Source organism: Narcine bancroftii, chromosome 3 (genome assembly GCF_036971445.1).
Source record: "Narcine bancroftii isolate sNarBan1 chromosome 3, sNarBan1.hap1, whole genome shotgun sequence".
Taxonomy (NCBI): domain Eukaryota; kingdom Metazoa; phylum Chordata; class Chondrichthyes; order Torpediniformes; family Narcinidae; genus Narcine; species Narcine bancroftii.
Genome location: NC_091471.1, coordinates 35,400,814 through 35,422,481, shown reverse-complemented (window position 1 = coordinate 35,422,481; position 21,668 = coordinate 35,400,814). Strand labels below are relative to the sequence as shown.

The following is a 21,668-nucleotide window of genomic DNA, read 5'->3' as shown; positions in this document are numbered from 1 at the left end:
CTGACAGGAGGCAGAGAGTCGGGATAAGTGGGAGTTTTTCAAGTTGGCAGAGAGTGGTAAGTGGGGTGCCGCAGGGGTCAGTGCTAGGCCCACAACTGTTAATCATTTACATTGATGATTTGGAGGAGCGGACAAAATGTGGTGTAGACAAGTTTGCAGATGACACCAAATTGAGTGGAAGAGCAAATTGTAATGAGGATGTGGAGAGTCTGCAGAGGGATATAGTTAAGCTGGCTGAGTGGGCAAAGGTCTGGCAGATGGAGTACAATGTTAGTAAGTGTGAGGTTATCCACTTTGGCAAGAAAAATAAAAGAGCTGAATATTATTTAAAGGGTGAAAAACTACAGCATGCTGTTGTGCAGAGGGACTTGGGAGTGCTTGTGCATGAATTGCAAAAAGTTAGGTTGCAGGTGCAGCAGGTTATTAAGAAGGCAAATGGAATGTTGGCCTTTATCGCTAGAGGAATTGAATTCAGGAGTAGGGAGGTAATGTTGCAACTGTATAAGGTACTGGTGAGATTGCACCTGGAGTACTGTGTCCAGTTCTGGTCTCCATATTTGAGGAAGGATATACTGGCTTTGGAGATGGTCCAGAGGAGGTTTACTAGGTTGATCCCTGGGATGAAGGGGTTGACTTATGATGAAAGATTAAATCGTCTTGGATTGTATTCACTCGAGTTCAGAAGAATGAGAGGAGATCTTATAGAAACATATAGGATTATGAAGGGTATGGATAGGATAGATGTAGGAAGGTTTTTTGAGCTGGCCGGGGAAACTAAAACGAGAGGACACAGTCTCAAGATTCGGGGGAGTAGATTTAGGACAGAGATGAGGAAAAATAGTTTTTCCCAGAGAGTAGTGAATGTTTGGAATTCTCTAACCAGGTAAGTGGTTGAGGCTGCCTCATTAAACATATTTAAAATTTGGTTAGATAAATTTTTACATGATAGAGGAATTAGGGGATATGGGGAGAAGGCAGGTAGGTGGAGTTAGGTCATAAATTAGATCAGCCATGATCGTATTGAATGGCGGAGCAGGCTTGATGGGCCATTTTTGGCCTACTCCTGTTCCTACTTCCTATGTTCCTATGACCGCGAGTTACTGGGCATGTACCTGGCGGTGTGGCATTTCCACTATTTTTTGGAGGGGAGGACTTTTACCATCTTCACCGACCACAAACCCCTCACCCAGGTGTTCACGATGGCAAAGGATCCCTGGTCGGCCCGCCAGCAGCGTCACCTCTCATTCGTGTCGGAGTTTACCACCAACATTCGGCACAAGGCGGGGAAGGACAATGTTGTTGCCAATGCACTCTCGCGACCGGCCATCTGCGAGCTTACGCCCGGCCTCGACTTCGACCAGCTCGCTCGGGACCAGGAAGCTGATGAGGAGACGAGAGCCTTCAAGACCGCCATCACCGGCCTGCGGTTCCGAGACCTCCCGACTCCGAGCGGCGAAGGCACCATCCTGTGCGATATCACCTTGGGCACCCCCACGGCCAGTGGTTCTGCAGCAGTGGCGCAGGCAGGTCTTTCGTCACATCCACGACCTTTCACATCCATCATCAGGTCCACAGTCCTGATGGTGGCAGAACGGCTCGTATGGCATGGGCTGCGGAAGCAGATCGTGGGCTGGGCCAGTACATCAGGGCGCCCGTACAGGAGTTCGAGCACGTCCAGGAATGGTTCATTCACATGGACATCATCGGGCCCTTATCCATTTCCCGGGGCAACTGTTACCTGTTTACAGTGGTGGACAGCACCACTCGCTGGCCCGAGGTAATCCCAATGCTAATCGCCTCCACCGACTCCTGCTCCTGAGCCCTGTTGCATGGTTGGGTCGCCCAGTTCGGCATCCCGGCTCACCTCATCAGTGATCGGGGCACACAGTTCACATCTGCGCTTTGGGCACAGCTTGCCAACAGGTTGGGGATACAGCTACATTGCACCACAGCCTACCACCCGCAGGCCAATGGACTGGTCGAACGTCTGCACCGCCACCTTAAGTCAGCGCTTGTGTCCTGCCTCACCGGTCCCGACTGGACGGATGAACTGCCTTGGGTGCTCCTGGGCATCTGCTCCAATCCAAAGAAAGATCTGCAGGCGTTATCAGCTGAGCTGGTCTATGGTGCGCTGCTGGCACTACCTGGTGAGTTCGTCAACGCACCTCACAATCCCCAGTGGTCGCCGCACGAACTACTTTCTCACCTCAGGGCACGCTTGGACTCCTTCAAACCCCCACCGCCGCCCAGGTTCCTGGCGAGCTGCTTTCTGGGGAGTTCGTTTTCATTTGGCGGGGCCCGACCGTGGCACCTCTGCAGCGACCATACAAGGGGCCGTACAGGGTTATACAGCTTTCCGGTTCGACATTCACGCTGGGCTTGGGCAGCAGGCATGAGCTGTTTACCATGGACAGGCTGAAGCCAGCGCACCTCGATCCCACTGAGCCAGGCTCACCACAAGGCAGGCGAACTGGCCCTGCTTGTAAGCCATGCGGCAGGGCAGCCGACCAAAATGGCTCCGTTGGGGGTTTCCCTTCCTTCCAGCTCGGGGCTCAGAAACCTGTGCTTGGGGACAACGTGATGCCCGGGTGACATCAGTGCCCTACAGCGTAGTTCTCAGCCAGGTCTGGGCTGGGAGTGTAAGTGCAGCCCAGCAGCCTGCTCACTGAGCTCAACCCGTCTGGTTGCGTGTGTTATTGCAGGGCTTAAACAAAAGTTGCTTTTAATTTTCTTTAAACATAAAAACAGGGTCAAACAACTCCCTTCTAATTCTAAGCGCACATGTATGTAATGTGTATATGTTCTAGAAAATTCTCTGTTTCACTGTCCAATTATTCACCTCACTTCTCCAAGTTCACTGGTATCAGGCAATTCTCATACTGTGCACAGAATTCAATATTTATGAATCTCCGCCAGGTTCTGATGTTTAAAGTTAAATGGTTACCACTCAGGAAGATTCTTGATGGTTTCAGAGAGAAATTTGTTGCTGGTTGGACACACATACAAACTGATTTCCTTCAATCAGTTACTTCAGTGTCTTGCCCCGTCCAAATAATAACCTCTTCTTCCAGGTCACCACAGAGTTCCTCTTGTTTCCCTTATTTCAGGAGAAACAGTCTAGCCAGCCATTTCCTATTGTAAGGACAACAAGGGTTTTGAAAAGGCTGAACGTCTTCAAAATGGGGTCTTTCAACAAGCCTGCCAGCTTACCATTTTTCAGTCTCAACTGCTACTGCCGAACTGACCTCTCTCTCTCTCTCTCTCTCTTTCTCTCAAGAAACCTGTTTGTTTTTTCCCTCGCTCTCTCTGCTTGTAAAAACCAGAACCCCTCCCAAGGCTCCAAACCCAATTCTTGAAAGATTTTTATTAGCACTTGAGTCTGGACTTCTCCATTTGCACCTGCTCTGGAGATTCTTTCCAAAGCAGTTCCATTATCTCTTCAAAGTCACAGAGTGTGAATTCCGCCTTCTGCAAAGCTCTTGCATTTTAAATGAGATGTGACGTTTAAGTATCTGTTTGTGAAGTGACCTACACTAAACCCCCACAATCTATCTCTTTTAAAAATATATTTATATATAATATAACCCGTAACAATGTACAAACAACAACCTTGCAGTCAGTGTCACCAAATCCAAGGAGCTGATATGGACTCTAGGAGAGGAAAACTAGAGGTGTATGATCTAGTGATCATTGGGGGACTAGACGTGGAGAAGGTGAGCAAATTTAAGTTATTGGGAGTCAGTATTTCAGACAATCTTTCCTGGACCCAACACATGAATGTCTCATAAAGAAAGTATGTCAGTGCCTCTATTTTCTCAGGAGTTCGCAGAGGTTGGGTTTGGCATCAAAAAGCTTAACCAACTTCTACAGGTGTGCAATGGAAAGTGTACTGATTGGCTGCATCAAGGCCTTGTATGGGGGCACCAATACCCCTGAGCGGAAAGCCCTGCAAAAGGGAGTGGATGCAACCTAGTACATCACAGGCAAAACTCTCCTTCCATGGAGAAAATCTATGTGGAACGCTGCTGTCAGAGAGCAGCAGCAATCATCAAGGATCCACTCCACTCAGGATATGCTCTGTTCTCACTGCTACCATCAGGAAAGAGGTTTAGGTGCCACAAGACTCATCCCACTAGGGTCAGGAACAGGTGCTACCCCTCCACCATCAGACTCCTAAACAACAAATTCACTCAGAGACTCATTTAAGGACTCTTTGCACATTATTTATAATTGAATTCTTATGTTCTGTACTGCACAGGCAGTTTTCTCTCCTTTGTATACATTTCTTTTCTTGAGTTTACTTACACTACTGATAAGTAGAAATTCTGCCTGGCTCACAGGAGGGAGAATCTCAGGGTTGTATTTGATGCTATGGCTGTTTTTTGACAATAAATCTGAACTTTGATGTATCCAGCTAGGATTCTTTGATGGTACACCTGCAGAAGGTGTTATAGGTTATATTTGTATGGCTATGGATAAATGTGTCTTTAAAAGATATAGATTGTGGGGGTTTAGTGTAGGTCACTTCACAGAGTAACACTTCACAAAAGACATCTTATTTAAAATGCAAGAGCTTTGCTAAAGCTAGACGTTGAGGCTCTGGTTGATTTTGCAGAAACAATGGAACTGCTTTGGAAAAAAAACTTGAAAAGGAGGTGGAAATGGAAGAAAGCCCAGGCTCAAGTACTGATAAGATCTTTCAAAGATTGGGTTTGGAGCCCTGTAAGAAGTCTTATGGGTTTTTTTTACAAGCAGTGAGAGGAAAGAAAAGATAGGTGATTTTCTCTTTTGGGGAGAGAGAGAAGTCAGTTCGACAGTGGCCATGAGGCTGCAATATGGCAAAATGGCAGCTTGTTGAAAAACCCCATTTTGAAGACTGGTTGTGAGTTCTGAGTTCAGCCTGTTCAAAACTTGTGATCCATACAAGAGCAAATGGCTGACCAGAGTGTTTCTTCTGAAATGAGGGAAACTAGAGGAACTCTGTGGTGACCTGGAAGAGGAAGTTATCATTTGGAAAAGCCATGATGGGGCAAGTTTCTTCAGCAAGACACTGAAGTGTCTGATTGGAGGAAATCAGTTTATGTGTGTCCAACGAGCAACAAATATCTTTCAAGAACCTTCCTGAGTGGTAACTATTTAACTTTAAGCATCAGAGCCTAGTGGAGATTCTTAAATGTTAAATTCTGTGCACAGTATAAGAATTGCCTGATACTGGTGATCTTGGAGAAGTGAGAAGTGAATGATTGGACAGTGAAACAGAGATGACATACATAACATACATGTGCGCTTAGAATGAGAAGTGGGTTAAGTTCTATTAAGTTAATAGTAATAAGTTAAAGATTGATCTTGTTATTTATGTTTAAAGGAAATTAAAAGCAACTTTTGTTCAAGTAACAATTGTCTTGGTGAATTTCTATTGCTGCTGGGTTTTGGAGTCCTCTGGGCCCGTAACACAGGACATGGAGGTGTTGGTACATTTTCCTGTTGGTTCAGATTGGATCACTAGAAATGTTTCCTCCCAAGAACTTGAAGCTGTCTATTGTCTCCACTTCAGCATCTCTGATGTGGACAGGTGAGTTGGCTCTCCCCAGAACTCTGCTCTTTCACCACACTCTGTTTCTCTGGCATGCATGATGCATGTGTTTCTCATCAAATTTCCTCACCTCACCGTTTCTGTAAAAGCTCCCTTCTCCACTGAGCAGCGAGCAGGTGACCAAATACCTTCCTCCTCGCAGTGAATTTTAGATTCTGCTTTGGTATCTCCTGCATGCTTTGGTATCTCCTGCATACTTTGATCATGAGTAACTTAATTCTGAATCCAAATGAATAAAAACCTACTTCGTACCTGATGGACCATCAATCACTCAGGAGACTATTGTGGAGAAACCGATAGGCTTTAATTCACTTGAGAACATAGCACATCCCTACTGTTCGGTTGTCCTGCACTGAGTTGCTGGTGGCTGTGGAACAGCCACCTTTATACAGGAGCCTGTGGGGAGGGGCCACAGGTACAACCAGCCAATAGGTATGCTTGACCAGATAATTATACATTACAGTGGTTTACTACAGTACCTTCCTCCGATCTGATTAACTATCCTTAGCCCAGGCTGTACCTACTTTTTTAACCAACTTGCTTTCGATCCGTCTGCTGATTCCCCCTGGAAATGAGCCCACCTCTAATGACCTTATCAGAGACCTTTTGAAAAACCAAGTATGTCACATATTTCACATTGGGCAGCACAGTTCGTGTAGTGGTTAGGGTCCAATCAGTGAGGAATGGTCAGGACCATAGGGTCAATACTATTACAATGCCAGCAACCCAGATTAATCTGGCGTTGCACGTCAGGAATTTGTATGCTCTGTTACCTGTGAGGATTTTCTGCAGGTGCTTGGTTTTTTCCCACCCTCTAAAACTGTGAGGGGTTGGTAAATTAATTGAGCATAATTAGTTGGCACTCGTTTCAATGGCTGGAATCTGCTTCTATTGTATTGAAAATAAATTAAAAAAAATTATTACTCTTTTGTTCTGTGAAGCTTTGTTAGTTAAGCATGGTTTTCTAAAGGAAATGCTCTTCTGTTGGTTTTAATATAGTTTATTGTTTCACTGGCTAGGTATTTAGAAATAAGGGATATTCCATTCGGGATGGATGATACATTTTTTCACTGAGAATGTGGTGAACCTTTGGTATTCCCCACCCAAGAGGATTGTATGGAGTCAGCTACTGAGTATATTCAGGGCAGAGATCAGTGTATTTTTTGGATATTAAGGGTATCAGGCAATTATAAGCTCGTAAGATGAAGGAGCATGTGTAGGCCATGCCTCCTCTTGTTTCTGTTAAGGTTTTTGATCTGATTTATCTCTGTCCACCTCTGTTTACAGGGACAACATCACTTACTCATTTTTGAATTTCACTTTGAGCTAAAGTGCCACAGTATTTTAATCTTTGCACTTGGCTTCAAATAGTTTGCATTCTTGGATATATGAGTCCATTTGTTCTCACACAGCCCCTAATCTCTCATGTTTGATTTTCTTTAATTCAAAACAGATGACCTTGAACTCTGAAATCAAGTGGAAAATGACTATGACTGTTGTATAATGTCCCTTTCCCATCCATTCACCTCACTGAGTCTTCAAATTTGGATAATCCCATCCCCCCCCCCCCCCCCCCACTCCCCCCACCGTCCCTTGGATTTGCAGGCTGCTTTTTTCTTATTGGTAACCAACCAGTGTGCACATTGGTGTTGATGTTGCACAGGACCCAGCTCATTTATAATCTTACAGTCTCCCACTTTGATGGAGCATCGGGAAAAGGAAGTAAAAAGAGAGAAAAGCAAGGTTGGGAGTGAGATGCAAATACTCCAGTTGCTGGAAATACTGAACATGGCAGGTTGCAGAGAGAGAGTTTCAACCTGATAAAAGTGTTTCTCGCATTTCAAGCAAGCACCGTATACTGGACCTCGTGTGTTTCAATTTTATTTGTGGCTCTTCTGCATCCTCATTCATCGCTTTCTCCGTTTACACCTCCTATAGACAGATCAGCTGTGATTAATAGCTTTTTTTTTTAAATCACCTGGGTTCTCTTGAATTCTGCCTTCATCACAACTTTCTTCCTTCTCTAACTTAAAGCACTTTTTATAAAGGGAGTCCAGTGAGCAACTGAACCAGTGTTTTGAGGAGGAGTGAATAGCTATTAGGTTTTTGGAGGCACAACATCCAACAAAAGGGGTGGCGGAGTGGCTATTTTGGGTGTGGCAGCGATGGAGTAGGCTTTGGCTCAAGAGAGCTGAAACAGAAAGTGAGGTGAGGCTGGTTAAGGTCATGCAAAGGAGCTCCGGGCAGTGAAGATGAAGTCAGACCAGAGGTTTGCTCTTCCTGCCGGGAATCTTTGAGTGTCCCTTGAGAACGACCTTTGTGGGACGAGCATCCAGCCACAGCTCTTTGGTGACCCTGTTGAGGAATTGGAGCTGGAGTTGGATGCAGTCAGGATCGTCTGAGAGGGTTTTAATTTTAATGATACAGCATGTGAAACCCATGCTGCCTTAATTACACTCCATTAACCAATCTTTTGGAGATTGGAAAGAAACCAGAGTTCCCAGAGAAAACCAATGCAGATCATAGGGATAACATACAATCCCCTTACAGATAGCGCTGGATTCAATCCTGTGTCGCTGGCGCTCTCATCGAGTTGTGCTTACTGCTATTCTAACTGCAACCCACAAGGTCATCAGTTGCAGCTATAGTGATGTGGTCTCTGAACATGGTGTTGATGTTGCAGAGGATTATCTTTAAGCATTAAAACAAGATCAAACTTTAACATTACTATTAACTTAACCCCTCTTCTAATTCTAAGCGCAAGTGTATGCAATGTGTGTATGTTCAGAAAAGTTCTTGGATTCACAGTCCAATCTCACTTCTCACTCCTCCAAGTTTATTGGTATGTCAATTGTTATACTGTGCAGAGAATTTAACATTTATGAATTTTCACCAAGCTCTGGTGTTTAAAGATAATTGGTTACCTCTCAGGAAGATTCTTGTTGGTTTCAGAGAGAGATTTGTTGCTCGTTGGACACACACACACAAATTGATTTACTTCCATCAGTCACTTCAGGGTTTTCCAAATGATAACCTCTTCTTCCAGGTCACTACAGAGTTCCTCTTGTTTCCCTTATTTCAGGTGAAACACTCTAGCCAGCCATTTCCTCTTGTAAGGACCACAAGGGTTTTTCAACAGGCTGAACTCAGAATTCACAACCCTACAACCCTTCAAAATAGGATTTTTCACAAGCTTCCAAAAATCAGTCTCTCTCTCTTTTTCTCTCTCTCTCTCTCACACACACACACACACACACACACACACACACACACACACACACACACACACACACACACACACACACAAAAAGCCTGTTTGGTTAATTCTCACCCTCACTCTGCTTGAAAAACCACATGACCTTCTTGCAGGGCACCACACCCAGTCTTTGAAAAATCTTATCAGCCTCTGAGCGTGGACTGTTTATTTGCTCCTGCTTTTGAAGTTCTTTAGCAAAGCATTAGTTTTTATATGCGTCATAACATACATATCATACTCATTTTATGAGTTTATTATAAAAAATAAAATAAAATAATAACAATAAAAGTGAACAAAAAGTAAGGCAGTGTTTTGGTTCATTGATTATTCAGGAATCTGATGGCAGTGGGGAAAATGCTGTCCTTGTACTGCTGAGTGCTCAACTTTAGGCTCCTGTACCTTTTTCCCAGTCGTAGCAGAGTGAAGAGGGCATGGGCTGGGTGGTGGGGATCTGAGAATAGAGGCTGATTTTTAAAGACACCACCTCATATATATGTCCTCGATGGAGTGAAGTCTGGTGCCTGTAATGTTGCAGACTGAGATAACAACACTCTGGATTTTATTCTTGTCCTGAGAGTTGGTGCCTCCACACCAGGCACTGATGCAACCAGCCAGAATGCTTGCCACATTATACCTGTAGAAGTTTTAAGTATGTCTTCGGTGACTTACCGAACCTCCTCATACGTATCACCAAGTATAGCTGCTGGTGAGCCTTCTTTGTGATTGCATCAACTGGAGGCTTCAGGACAGATCCAGGACACCCAGGAATTTGAAGTTCTTGACCCTCTCCACTTCTTCTTTCTTTCTTTCTTTCTTCTTCTTTGGCTTGGCTTCACGGACAAAGATTTATGGAGGGGGTAAATGTCCACGTCAGCTGCAGGCTCGTTTGTGGCTGACAAGTCCGATGCGGGACAGGCAGACGTGGTTGCAGCGGTTGCAGGGGAAAATTGGTGGGTTGGGGTTGGGTGTTGGGTTTTTCCTCCTTTGCCTTTTGTCAGTGAGGTGGGCTCTGCGGTCTTCTTCAAAGGAGGTTGCTGCCCGCCAAACTGTGAGGCGCCAAGATGCACGGTTTGAGGCGATATCAGCCCACTGGCGGTGGTCAATGTGGCAGGCACCAAGAGCTTTCTTTAGGCAGTCCTTGTACCTCTTCTTTGGTGCACCTCTGTCACGGTGGCCAGTGGAGAGCTCGCCATATAACACAATCTTGGGAAGGCGATGGTCCTCCATTCTGGAGACGTGACACTACTAATGAGCCCTCATTTATCTTCTTTGACGAGCATCAGGAAAAGGAAGTAAAATGAGAGAAAAACAATGTTGGAACTGATATGCAAATACTCCAGTTGCTGGAAACACTTTACCTGACAGGTGGTGTATATACAGAGAGAGATGCTAAGGTACTGACTGGCTGCAAGTAGCTGGATGATGACTAAGGCAAATAAAGGGAGAAGGCAGACAGTACAGAGTCCCACCATGGTCATTCCTCATGGTAACACGTATAGCTTTGGATGCTGCTTGGGGAGGAGGTGGGGGGGGGGTGAAGAAATGACCTATCAGAAGGTACAATTGGAAAAATATGTTCATGTTGCAGAGTTGAAGTTTGACAAGGAGGATATATGATATATTCCTTCAGTTTATGTTTTGGCTTATCCTTGGAATCCATGAGTCTGTGGTCAGATGTCTATATGGGAATAGTGAGGGGGAAATAAAATGGTTAGTAACCTGGAGTTCTAGCATTCCAGAACTTGAAAATAAAGGGATCCTGAAGTAAAAGATGAAAGTCTGCAAACACCATGGTTGAAGTAAAAGCGCAGCGCTGGGGAAACAGCAGGATAAACGGTACAGTACTTTATAGAGCAAAGGCAAGGATACCTTAATTGAAAGCCTCAAGGCCAAATCATTGCCTATGTACTTGTATTTTTGCTATGCTGTTTGATTCTTGAATCTTGACCTGCGGACAGAACACAGATGCTGTGTAACAAAAATCAACATGGGCCAACATGCCTAGAGTGAATGAGATCTGATTGCTAGCAGAGTTTTTAAGGGCAGGCCTTCACATTAAAAGTAATTGGGATTGGCAGAAGACACGCAGCCTTTTGAAATCTGAAACCCATTGAATGGGACGAAAGCTGGGCACGGTGTGGTTGAGTGGTAGAATTTCTGGTTTTGTAAGCCAAGTACTGTTTGTAGTCAATGAGGGAATGTCGAAGTCTGTAGTTAATTGTGAACAAGGCTAAAAATAACTGTTTCAGGGCTCAATAGCAGTAGCAAAGAGTATGTTTCGTATCCTAAACTAAATGGATCCACGTGGGTGTGGGTCGATTGTACTTGTAGTTGTCTTGTCCAAACATGTAGAGGGCGGCTCTTTTAAGGAGGCAGTTTTTGTTCTATTTGGGGAATGTGATGCTGTTCATTTGCTTCAAATAATGAAGATAACACTAGAGCAGAGGAGATGTCATTTGGCTAATGGGGGCTCTGAATGGTTCTCCGTTATGGACTTCAGGACAAGCCAATGATGTTTCATGCCCAAGCACAAACATTCTCACTTTGTTGTTGATCAGGGGTGTGGGTGAAATGTGTGGTAGCATCAACATCCTGATGGAAATTGAGCAATTGGGACCAGACCTCAAAGAATGTTAATATACGAAGTCAAAATTGACCGGACTTGTTAAGAATGTGTTTGAACGGGTGGTCCGAAAGCAATGCAAATATCAGTTCACTGATTTTGTCCATTCAAATGAGGGCACAAGGGAAAAGTAGGTCATTCAGCCCTGTGGGACTTTTCCTTTATTCATCATGACCAATCTTTTATCTCTCCACCATTGTTCAACACTTTACAAATATTATTCAGGAACCCATAATTTAACGCATTGAAACGTATTAGCCTTTGTTCTGAATGAACACAACTGACTCTCCACAGCCACCGGGCTAGAGAATTCCAAATATTTACCACCCTCCATATGAAGGATTATTTCCTCATCTCAGGCGAAAAGATAGAAATGTAGATCTCAAAATTGGGGGCAGGAGTCTGCTCTGCTTTTTAATATAATCATGGTTGAACATCCAGATTCATTAAACTTTTCCTGCTTTCTTTCTGTATCCTTTGATCTCCTTCCCTGTTATAACCAAAATCTTGAATATACAGTATTTAATGATTTGGCATCTACTGTCATCTGTGGCAAAATGCCACAAGTTCATCGCTTTTTGGGTAACAGAATATCTCCTCGTCTCAATCAAGTTCCACATGGAAAACTGACTCAGAAGATTAGATCCCATGGGATTCAGATCAAGTTGGCAAATTGGATTCAAAATTGGCCTGGCCAGAAAACAAGATCGATATGAAGAACTGCTTTTCCCAGAGATTTGTGGATCTGTGGAACTCTCTGCCAAAGGAAGCAGTAGAGGCTTCCTCATTAATGCATATAATGCTCCAAGTGTGGGCCAACCAATATTTGGTACTCCTTCATCCCCTGCAATCCTCAAGGAATTTGCTTGATCCCAGATACCTATGCTTTCTTTTTCCTGAGCAGACCCTCAGTATCCCTCGAGTAAAACACTAAAGTCTGCAGATGCTGGAGGAACTCAGCTGGTCTTTTCAGCGCCAATAAAAATTAAAGACATTGTTGACAATTTGGGCTTGAGCCCTTCTTTAAGGAATAAGCAGAATGAGCCTGAAACAGGAAATCTCTGAAATGCTGGCTGGGGGAGGAACCCAGACCAACAAAAGGTGTTAATTTGATATGATAAAGGGACGAGGTAAGAATTTATCATGTTTGCGCAACAGGTGACAGGCAAAAGGGAGAGACAGAGCTGGAAAAGGTGACGGGGAAAGAAGTAGGGGCAGGGGTAGTGTTTTAACGGGAGCTGGAGAAGTCGATATTAATGCCATTCGTTGGAGGGTGCCCATTTGGAAGATGAGGTGTTCCTCCAATTTACGGGTGGTCCCAGTCTGGCAGTACATGTTGTGTTTCCCCCCCCCCCCCACCACCACTCAGGATGTCCTCTCAAAGCACTGCTGGAGTTGGTAGAGATATGGAGTTGAGGTGATGATCTTATCAAATGGTGGAACGAGATGGAGGGTCTGAGAAGCCTACCACTCTTAATTTATGTTTATCTTTGCTTTGATGTGTATTGTTCGAGACAGTCAGCCCGGAAACAGCCCACCAAATCTGTACTGCTTATCAACCACCCATTTATAATAATCCTACATTAAGCCTTCCCAGAGGGTTTCAGGGGACAAGTCCGTGAGGCTGATTGCATTCTCGAGCTTTGCTTTGAGGTTTGCCTGGAAGTTTCCTCTCACTTCGTCTGACTGCAGGTTTCCAACATTGAACCTCTTTCTGGGGGCTTTACTGTTCCTGGACTTTGGCTTGAAGTGAAGGTTGAGCTTGCAGCGAACCAGCCGGTGGTCAGTGTGGCATTCTGCGCTGGGCATGACCCTGGTGTGGAGCACATCTCGTTTGTCTCTTTCTCGCACCAGGACGACTGAAGAGGTACTGGGCTTCTCCTCCAGGAAAAACAAGGACTCGTTCGACGAAAACAGCCAGGAAATCCAGGAGCTGCTGGCAAAGAAGCGAGCTGCCCACCAGGCTCACCTTACAAAGCCGTCTGGCCAGAGAAGAAACAATCCTTCCGTCGCACATGCAGCCATCTTCAGCGCACACTCCGGGAGATCCAAAATGAGTAGTGGACTAGCCTCGCCAAACGAACCCAGCTCAGCGCGGACATTGGCGACTTCAGGGGTTTTTACGAGGCTCTAAAGGCTGTGTACGGCCCCTCACCCCAAGTCCAAAGCCCGCTGCGCAGCTCAGATGGCAAAGTCCTCCTCAGCGACAAGATTTCCATCCTCAACCGATGGTCAGAACACTTCCAATCTCTTTTCAGTGCCAACCGCTCAGTGCAAGAATCCGCCCTGCTCCAGCTCCCTCAACAGCCCCTAAGGCTAGAGCTGGATGAGGTCCTCACCCGGGAAGAGACATATAAGGCAATTGAACAACTGAAAAGTGGCAAAGCAGCAGGTATGGATGGAATCCCCCCCCAGAGGTCTGGATGGCTGGCGGCAAAACTCTGTATGCCAAACTGCATGAGTTTTTCAAGCTCTGCTGGGACCAAGGAAAGCTGCCTCAGGACCTTCGTGATGCCATCATCATCACCCTGTACAAAAACAAAGGCGATAAATCAGACTGCTCAAACTACAGGGGAATCACGCTGCTCTCCATTGCAGGCAAAATCTTCGCTAGGATTCTCCTAAATAGAATAATACCTAGTGTCGCCGAGAATGTTCTCCCAGAATCACAGTGCGGCTTTCGCGCAAACAAAGGAACTACTGACATGGTCTTTGCCCTCAGATAGCTCCAAGAAAAGTGCAGAGAACAAAACAAAGGACTCTACATCACCTTTGTTGACCTCACAAAGCCTTCGACACCGTGAGCAGGAAAGGGCTTTGGCAAATACTAGAGCGCCTCGGATGCCCCCCAAAGTTCCTCAACATGGTTATCCAACTGCACGAAAACCAACAAGGTCGGGTCAGATACAGCAATGAGCTCTCTGAACCCTTCTCCATTAACAATGGCGTGAAGCAAGGCTGCGTTCTCACACCAACCCTCTTTTCAATCTTCAGCATGATGCTGAACCAAGCCATGAAAGACCTCAACAATGAAGACGCTGTTTACATCCGGTACCTCACGAATTGCAGTCTCTTCAATCTGAGACACCTGCAAGCTCACACCAAGATACAAGAGCAACTTGTCCGTGAACTACTCTTTGCAGATGATGCCGCTTTAGTTGCCCATTCAGAGCCAGCTCTTCAGCGCTTGACATCCTGTTTTGCGGAAACTGCCAAAATGTTTGGCCTGGAAGTCAGCCTGAAGAAAACTGAGGTCCTCCATCAGCCAGCTCCCCACCATGACTACCAGGCCCCCCACATCTCCATCGGGCACTCAAAACTCAAAACGGTCAACCAGTTTACCTATCTTGGCTGCACCATTTCATCGGATGCAAGGATCGACAACGAGATAGACAACAGACTCACCAAGGCAAATAGCGCCTTTGGAAGACTACACAAAAGAGTCTGGAAAAGCAACCAACTGAAAAACCTCACAAAGATTAGCGTATACAGAGCCATTGTCATACCCACACTCCTGTTCGGCTCCGAATCATGGGTCCTCTACCGGCATCACCTACGGCTCGTAGAAAGCTTCCAACAGCGTTGTCTCCGCTCCATCCTCAACATTCATTGGAGCGACTTCATCCCTAACATCGAAGTACTCGAGATGGCAGAGGCCGACAGCATCGAATCGACGCTGCTGAAGATCTAACTGCGCTGGATAGGTCATGTCTCCAGAATGGAGGACCATCGCCTTTCCAAGATCGTGTTATATGGCGAGCTCTCCACTGGCCACCGTGAAAGAGGTGCACCAAAGAAGAGGTACAAGGACTGCCTAAAGAAAGCTCTTGGTGCCTGCCACATTGACCACCGCCAGTGGGCTGATATCGCCTCAAACCGTGCATCTTGGCGCCTCACAGTTCGGCGGGCAGCAACCTCCTTTGAAGAAGACCGCAGAGCCCACCTCACTGACAAAAGATAAAAGAGGAAAAACACAACACCCAACCTCAACCAACCAATTTTCCCCTGCAACCGTGTCTGCCTTTCCCGCATCGGACTTGTCAGCCACAAACGAGCCTGCAGCTGACGTGGACATTTACCCCTCCATAAATCTTCGTCTGCGAAGCCAAGCCAAAGAAAAACATTAAGCCTTATTGTAGTGATCTCACATTTTCATTACCTCTTTCCCACCCCTCCATCCCCCCAAGAATCTATCACTCCACTATCTTTTGGGTCCAATTACCCCTCCAACATTACAGCTTTGGGATGTGGGAAGAAACAGGAGCACCAGGAGGAAACCCCAGAGGGTCAAAGGGCCTACCCAGACACCACCCAAGGTCAGGAATTACCTCGAGTTGAGATAGTTGCTCTTGTAGCTGTGCCACGTCATGTAACTCCTCCCCCCCCCCACCCTATCCAGAGAGGTTGACGTCCACCTTCACCAAGGAACGTGATGTTTCACCATGTGAGGCTGAGCAATGGCAGGTCTGTGATGCTCTTAAGATGGAAAGGATTGAGAAATTGAGAACTTTTTCTCTATTCTGTAATTGCCAGTGTATGGCCCTTTTGCCTGCCTGATTTTTGCTTATACTGGGAGTGCCCGAACCCGCATCTCGCGAGCCACATGCAGCTCTGACATATAATGCACACAAATATATTGGCCGACACCAGAATCATTTGAACTGGTGCTCACAATGGTAGTGTTAGTGGGCGTGGCTTGTGATTGGAAACTCCTCGACCGCGAACTCTCACCAAGGCCCAGGTCGCCCACCCATCCAATGCTCCCGATGCCCTGGCTGCGACTCTTGCCTAGGCTCCAGCCACCTGCTCGTCCGAGGTCCTGACATTCTGATGGAGATCTCTCGCCTATGCCTTGGCTGCCTGCCTATCCAACGTCCCAACTGTGGACTCTCATTTAGGCACCAGCTGGCCGCCTAGCCAAACTCCCGACACCCTGGTTGCGGACTCTCGCCTAGGCCCCAGCCGCCCGCCCACCCGAGCTCCCGACACCCTGAATGATGCACGGTCAAAGTAGTATGTGTGTGATCCCTTAAATTTTACCCCAAAAAATTGGCCTCCCCCAAAACTTAACTATTACATACAGTATGTGCACTTTTTGCTTATTGAAACTAATACAAATTAGCTGTTTAAAAAAAAAACACTACATACATGAATAAATATTATTCCATAGATGTATTTCTTACTATTTGTATAAAATGTTTGTGCATGTAAGAGTAAAAATTTGTAAGTAATATTTTTTCATGTCCTGCGGTTCTCAAACATCTGAAGTTTATCGTATGTGGCTTTTGCCTTGAGCAAGTTTAGCCACCCCTGTCTTATACCTTGAAGAAGGGCTCAGGCCCGAAATGTCAGTAATATAACTTTTACCTCCTATGGATGCTGTGAGACCAGCTGAGTTCCTCCAACATTTACTGTGCCTTTTTAACAGGAGGGAAGTCAATGGCAGCACTGCAGATTGTATTGTTATGCGAGGAAGCGTTTCAATGTGCTGGCTGCCTGAGCAGAACTACCCTTCCTGTCAGCTATTCACGGCACTGTACAGCAATCAATGACCATCACAGACATGAAGTAAGGGCAAAAGGCTTTATTGATCTAAAGATCCAAGCATGCCTAAGCATGCTGCTGGCTCAAGTCCAAGGGCAGGTATGACTAGGGCTCTTGGCCTTTATTAGGGGTCTTAAGGGAGGGGCTATCAGTTTAGAAGTCAGGCCAGCCTGCCCAGCTCACTGGGGAACATGCCCACATTACCATGTTCCACCACATTCACCCTGCGGGGCACTGTCTTTACGCTCCATGAGTTGTACTGTAATGTTCACAGGTTTAGTTTCTCCAGTGGTTTTACCTGTCGTTTGGATTCCGCAGTCCCGCTGGCTGTGTTCCTTGATCCGGCAGCCCAATAACTCGGTCACTGGGCTGGCTGTTGGGGGACTGAACTGTGTCAGTGTCTCCCAGGTCTGTGGGAGTGGTCGGGGGGAAGGGCGGTTAGTCAGTAATCTAGGAGGGGAACCCTCCAGTGGGGGGTAAACATTCGGGAGGCCGGCTGGTTGCTGCCCAAGGGTTTCTGATGCACCTCCCATGCTGGGAATCCCACTCATGCAGGTCCCTTCCTGTGTCATCCTCTCCATTTGGGTACCTTACCAGCGCATACTGGTGTTTGCATGCAGGAGGTGCTCTTCCTCCACCTGTGGGTCTGCCTTGTGGGTTCTAACGTGCTTACGGAGGAGCACCAGCCCAGGGGCCGTCAGCCAGACCGGCAGCGTGGTTCCTGATGCCGACCCCCTAGGGAAGGAGAACAATCTTTCATGAGGCGTTGCATTCATAACTGATATGATTGGATGGGTCCATACAGAGTATGGACCTGGTAGCATGCAGCACTTCCGAGATTATCTCTTGCCACTGGGACACATTCATCTCTTCTGTCTTTAGGGCCAAGAGGACTGCCCTCCAAATGGTGCCGTTTTCCCTCTCTATATGGCCATTCCCTCAGGGGTTGTAGCTGATGGTTCTACTCTTCGCTATGCCCCTGGAGAGAAAGTAACATCGCAGCTCCTCACTCAAGAATGCTGAACCCTGGTCGCTATGCATGTACGCGAGGTACCTGAACAGAGTGGATATGGTGCAGAATGCTTTAATGACCGTGGCTGTGGTCATGTCTGGGCAGGGAATGGCAAATGGGAAGTGTGAGTATTTGTCCACAATATTCAGGAAATAGCTGTTCTGATTCATGGATGGGAGGGCCCCTTGAAATCTATGCTGAGATGTTCAAAGGGGCGAGTGGCCTTGACGAGGTGGGCTCTCTCTGGCCTGTAAAACTGCAGCTTGCATTCCGCACAGACCGGGAAATTGCATGTCAGCTCTGTGATTTCTTCCACCGAGTAGGGAAGCGGTAGAGTCTTGTGACCCCAGGGCAGCAGAGGCTATTGTGGAGGGCGCGGAGGCGATCTACTTGCACCCTGGGACAGGTTCCCCTGGACAGCACATCGAGCGGCTCGCTGAGCTTACCCAGCCGGTACAAGATCCCGTAATTATAGGTGGACAGCTCAATTCTCCACCACATGATCTTGTCACTTAATTTTGCCCCACTGTTTTTTATCAAACATAAAGGCAATGGCTCTCTGGTCCGTCAGCAAGGTGAATGGCCTGCTGGCCAAGTAGTGCCTCCAGTGGCTGTCGTCGTGTTCTTTCTGGTCTTGGCCGCACATGGTGATATTATCCAAGTATGGGTAGGTGGCTTTTAACCCATTGTCGTGCACCATGCAGTTCATTTCCCTTTAGAATCGATACCCTGTTTGTGAGGCCGAAAAGGACCCACAAGAATTGGTACAGTCAACCTCATTAGCCTCAAATGCAGTGTAGAGCTGGTCCTTTGGGCAGATAGGGATCTGATGGTATGCTGACTTGAAATCTATGGTCGAGAAGACCCTGTATTTTGCGACTTCATTTACCATTGTCATCAATTCAGGGCAGGGGTAGTCATCCAATAGGGTGAACCAGTTGATGGTTTGACTGTAGTCAATCACCATCCGGTTCTTCTCTGCCCCCTTTACCACCAACACTTGTGCCCTCCATGGACTATTACTGGGCTCTATAATGCCTCCCTCAGCAACTATTCCACCTCGGACCTAATGAATCCCTTGTCCTTTGGGCTGTACTGTCTATTCTTGGTGGCCACCGGCCTACTGTCTGGGGTGAGGTTTTGGAACAGCGGGGATGGATGGACCTGTAGGGTGGCCAGGCCATAGGTTGGTAGCATGTGATTGGGCCTCTCCAGGAAAGTGGGAGGGACCTCCCGGAACTGGTTGTTCCTGACTGTGAACGGAGGATAGGGGAGGGGGGGGGAGGTGTCAAACTGCATCAGTACCCCTTATAGCTGGCACTGGAAATCTAGTCCCAATATAACCGGGACGCAGAGATGGGGCATCACCAGCAGTCTGAAACTTTTGTATTTCGTTCCCCCCCACGGTTCTGTGAACCAAACCGTTCCCACGGATTTCTGTCGAGAGGGGTAGTGCTACACGGCACTTCACAGGGGACACGGTCAGGGAGTAGCGTTTGGCGGTGCTCAGGTGTATGAAACTCTCGGTGCTTCCTGTGTTGAATAGGCAGCCCGTAGTGTGATCATTTACTTCTATGTCCATTGTGGACCATCCCAGCTGGTGTGGTTGACTCTGGTCCAAGATGATCGAGGCTCACATCAGTTCGCTGTCTAACCCACTGCTCCCATGTCGTTGAGTCATTGGCTGCCAAAATAACCACCCGGAAGATTGCAAGGATGGCTGCCCCATGGATGGCACACGGTAGAACCTGAAAATTAAGCCGGCAGTGTCGTCCCTTCTTGTCGTGATTTGGACACAAAAGTTTGGTTTCTGTAACCGGAAGTGACAACTGGAGCTGCTCGATCCAAGATGGCGACATGGGTCGCAGGCCGCACACGGCGCTGGTCGCGGGGGGGGCTTAGATTGGCATACCCTTGTGTAGTGCCCCTTTCGCTGGTAGTTTGAGTAGGTCGTGCTACAAGCAGGACAGTACTTTCATAGATCCTTGCTCTGCCCACTGTAGTTGCACCTCGTGTGCTTGGCAGTTGTGGCAACCGTCAGGGACAAGGGCCCCAAATCCCAGTAGGGCGCTGCCTGTTTTGCATATCTATGCTCACGGTGTAGGACTCTGCATTCTTTTGGGCCATCTCCATGGCCTGGGCCATCTGCAAGACCTCCTGTTGGGACTGATCACCCTTCTCCAGGTGTCGCTCGCGGATGTTTTGAGAGCAGAATCCTGCGACCAGTCCATCGCGGATGAGCTCCTACTGGTACTCTGCCACCGTCACATCCCAACATCCACAGTCTCGTCCCAGCTCCCGCATGGCCCGCATGAACTCAAGTACTGACTCACCTGGGCTTTGGTGTCAGGAGCCAAGCTGGAAGCACGCGTATGTAGCATTCCTCGGTGCTCTGTTCTGTTGCTGGAGCAGGGCCATCGCCTCTTCATACCCTGTACAATCGTGGATCAATTGGTACACGCGATGGCCTACTGCTGTGAACAGTAGGTCATACTCATCGTCGTCTGCTGTGACTTCGTGGTGCTTCATGTACGCCTTCAAGCAGTGTAGCCACATGTCAAATTTCACGGAGGCCTCTGGGTTTTTGGGGTCAATCTCCAGCTTCTCAAACTGAATCGCCTTGTCCATGGCACCTAAAACTTTAGATCAATAAATTGTGGAGCAATCAATGACCACTCACAGACACGAAGTCCAGGGGCAAGTATGAGGGAGGAGACTAGGGCTTTATTAGGGGTCTTAAGGGGAGAGGATACCGGTTCAGCAGGCGGGCCAGCTTGCCCAGCTCAGTGGGGAACGTGTCCATAGGCACAAAATTTGTTTCTGTAATCAATGGGGCAACTGTTGTGTGGTGCCAATCAGCTGTAACTCAGTGAGAAAGATAGTTTGGAGGAAGGATTATAATTCATTTGTTTCAGCTTCGAGGGTATGAACTACAAGGAGAGGTGTTAGAATTTTTGCCCCAGGGTAAAAATGTCAAATACTAGACATATCATTTAAGGTGAGAAGAGGAAAAGTTTAAAGGAGAGATGTGGGGTAAGTTTAGACAGAGTGGAAGGTCCCTGGAATAGGCTGCCAGGGATAAGGCTGGAAGCAGATACAATAGAAGTGCTTAAGGAGCTTCTAGGTAGAGATGTGAATATGGAAGAGATGATGGGCTATGGATCAGGGGCAGATAGAAGCGATTTGGTATCATGTTTGGCACAAACGTCGTGAGCCCGAGGGCTTGTTCCTGCAGTGTTAAATGTTTCAATAGCGATTGAAAATAGATGTATTTTAAAAATGCTATGTCCTGCAAAAGCTCATTTGTGTCTTATTTTTCCCAATTCCAATTATTTTGCATTTCTGCTTTGGTTCCAGAGTACAGACCTAACCAGCACAATTGGCTATGACAATCTGGTTCAGCACATGAACGATGGACGGAAAACCTGTAAAGAGCTAGAAGAATTTATCAAACAGAGGTGGGACTATCGAGATCTGCATTTTTGCATTTGGATTGTGGGTTTGTGGGTATACATAATGAAGGAATACATTGGCTGGTGGGACCAAGGATGAATTTTAAAGTTACAGCACGCAGAAGGCCTTTCCAGCCGATTATACCTCTGCCGCCCAATTGCACCCAATTATCCTAATGGGAAATGGG

The 21,668-nt window shown here is 46.9% G+C and overlaps 1 protein-coding gene across 1 annotated transcript in view; it reads left to right on the top strand.

Moving 5' to 3' along the window:
• pstpip2 (proline-serine-threonine phosphatase interacting protein 2) overlaps positions 1-21,668 on the top strand; it is a 210,050-nt gene that overhangs the window by 24,693 nt on the left and 163,689 nt on the right. Inside the window, exon 2 of the mRNA XM_069923777.1 lies at positions 21,386-21,486. Within this exon, the coding sequence (XP_069779878.1) occupies positions 21,386-21,486 (101 nt within the window). The remainder of the gene's footprint in view (positions 1-21,385; positions 21,487-21,668) is intronic.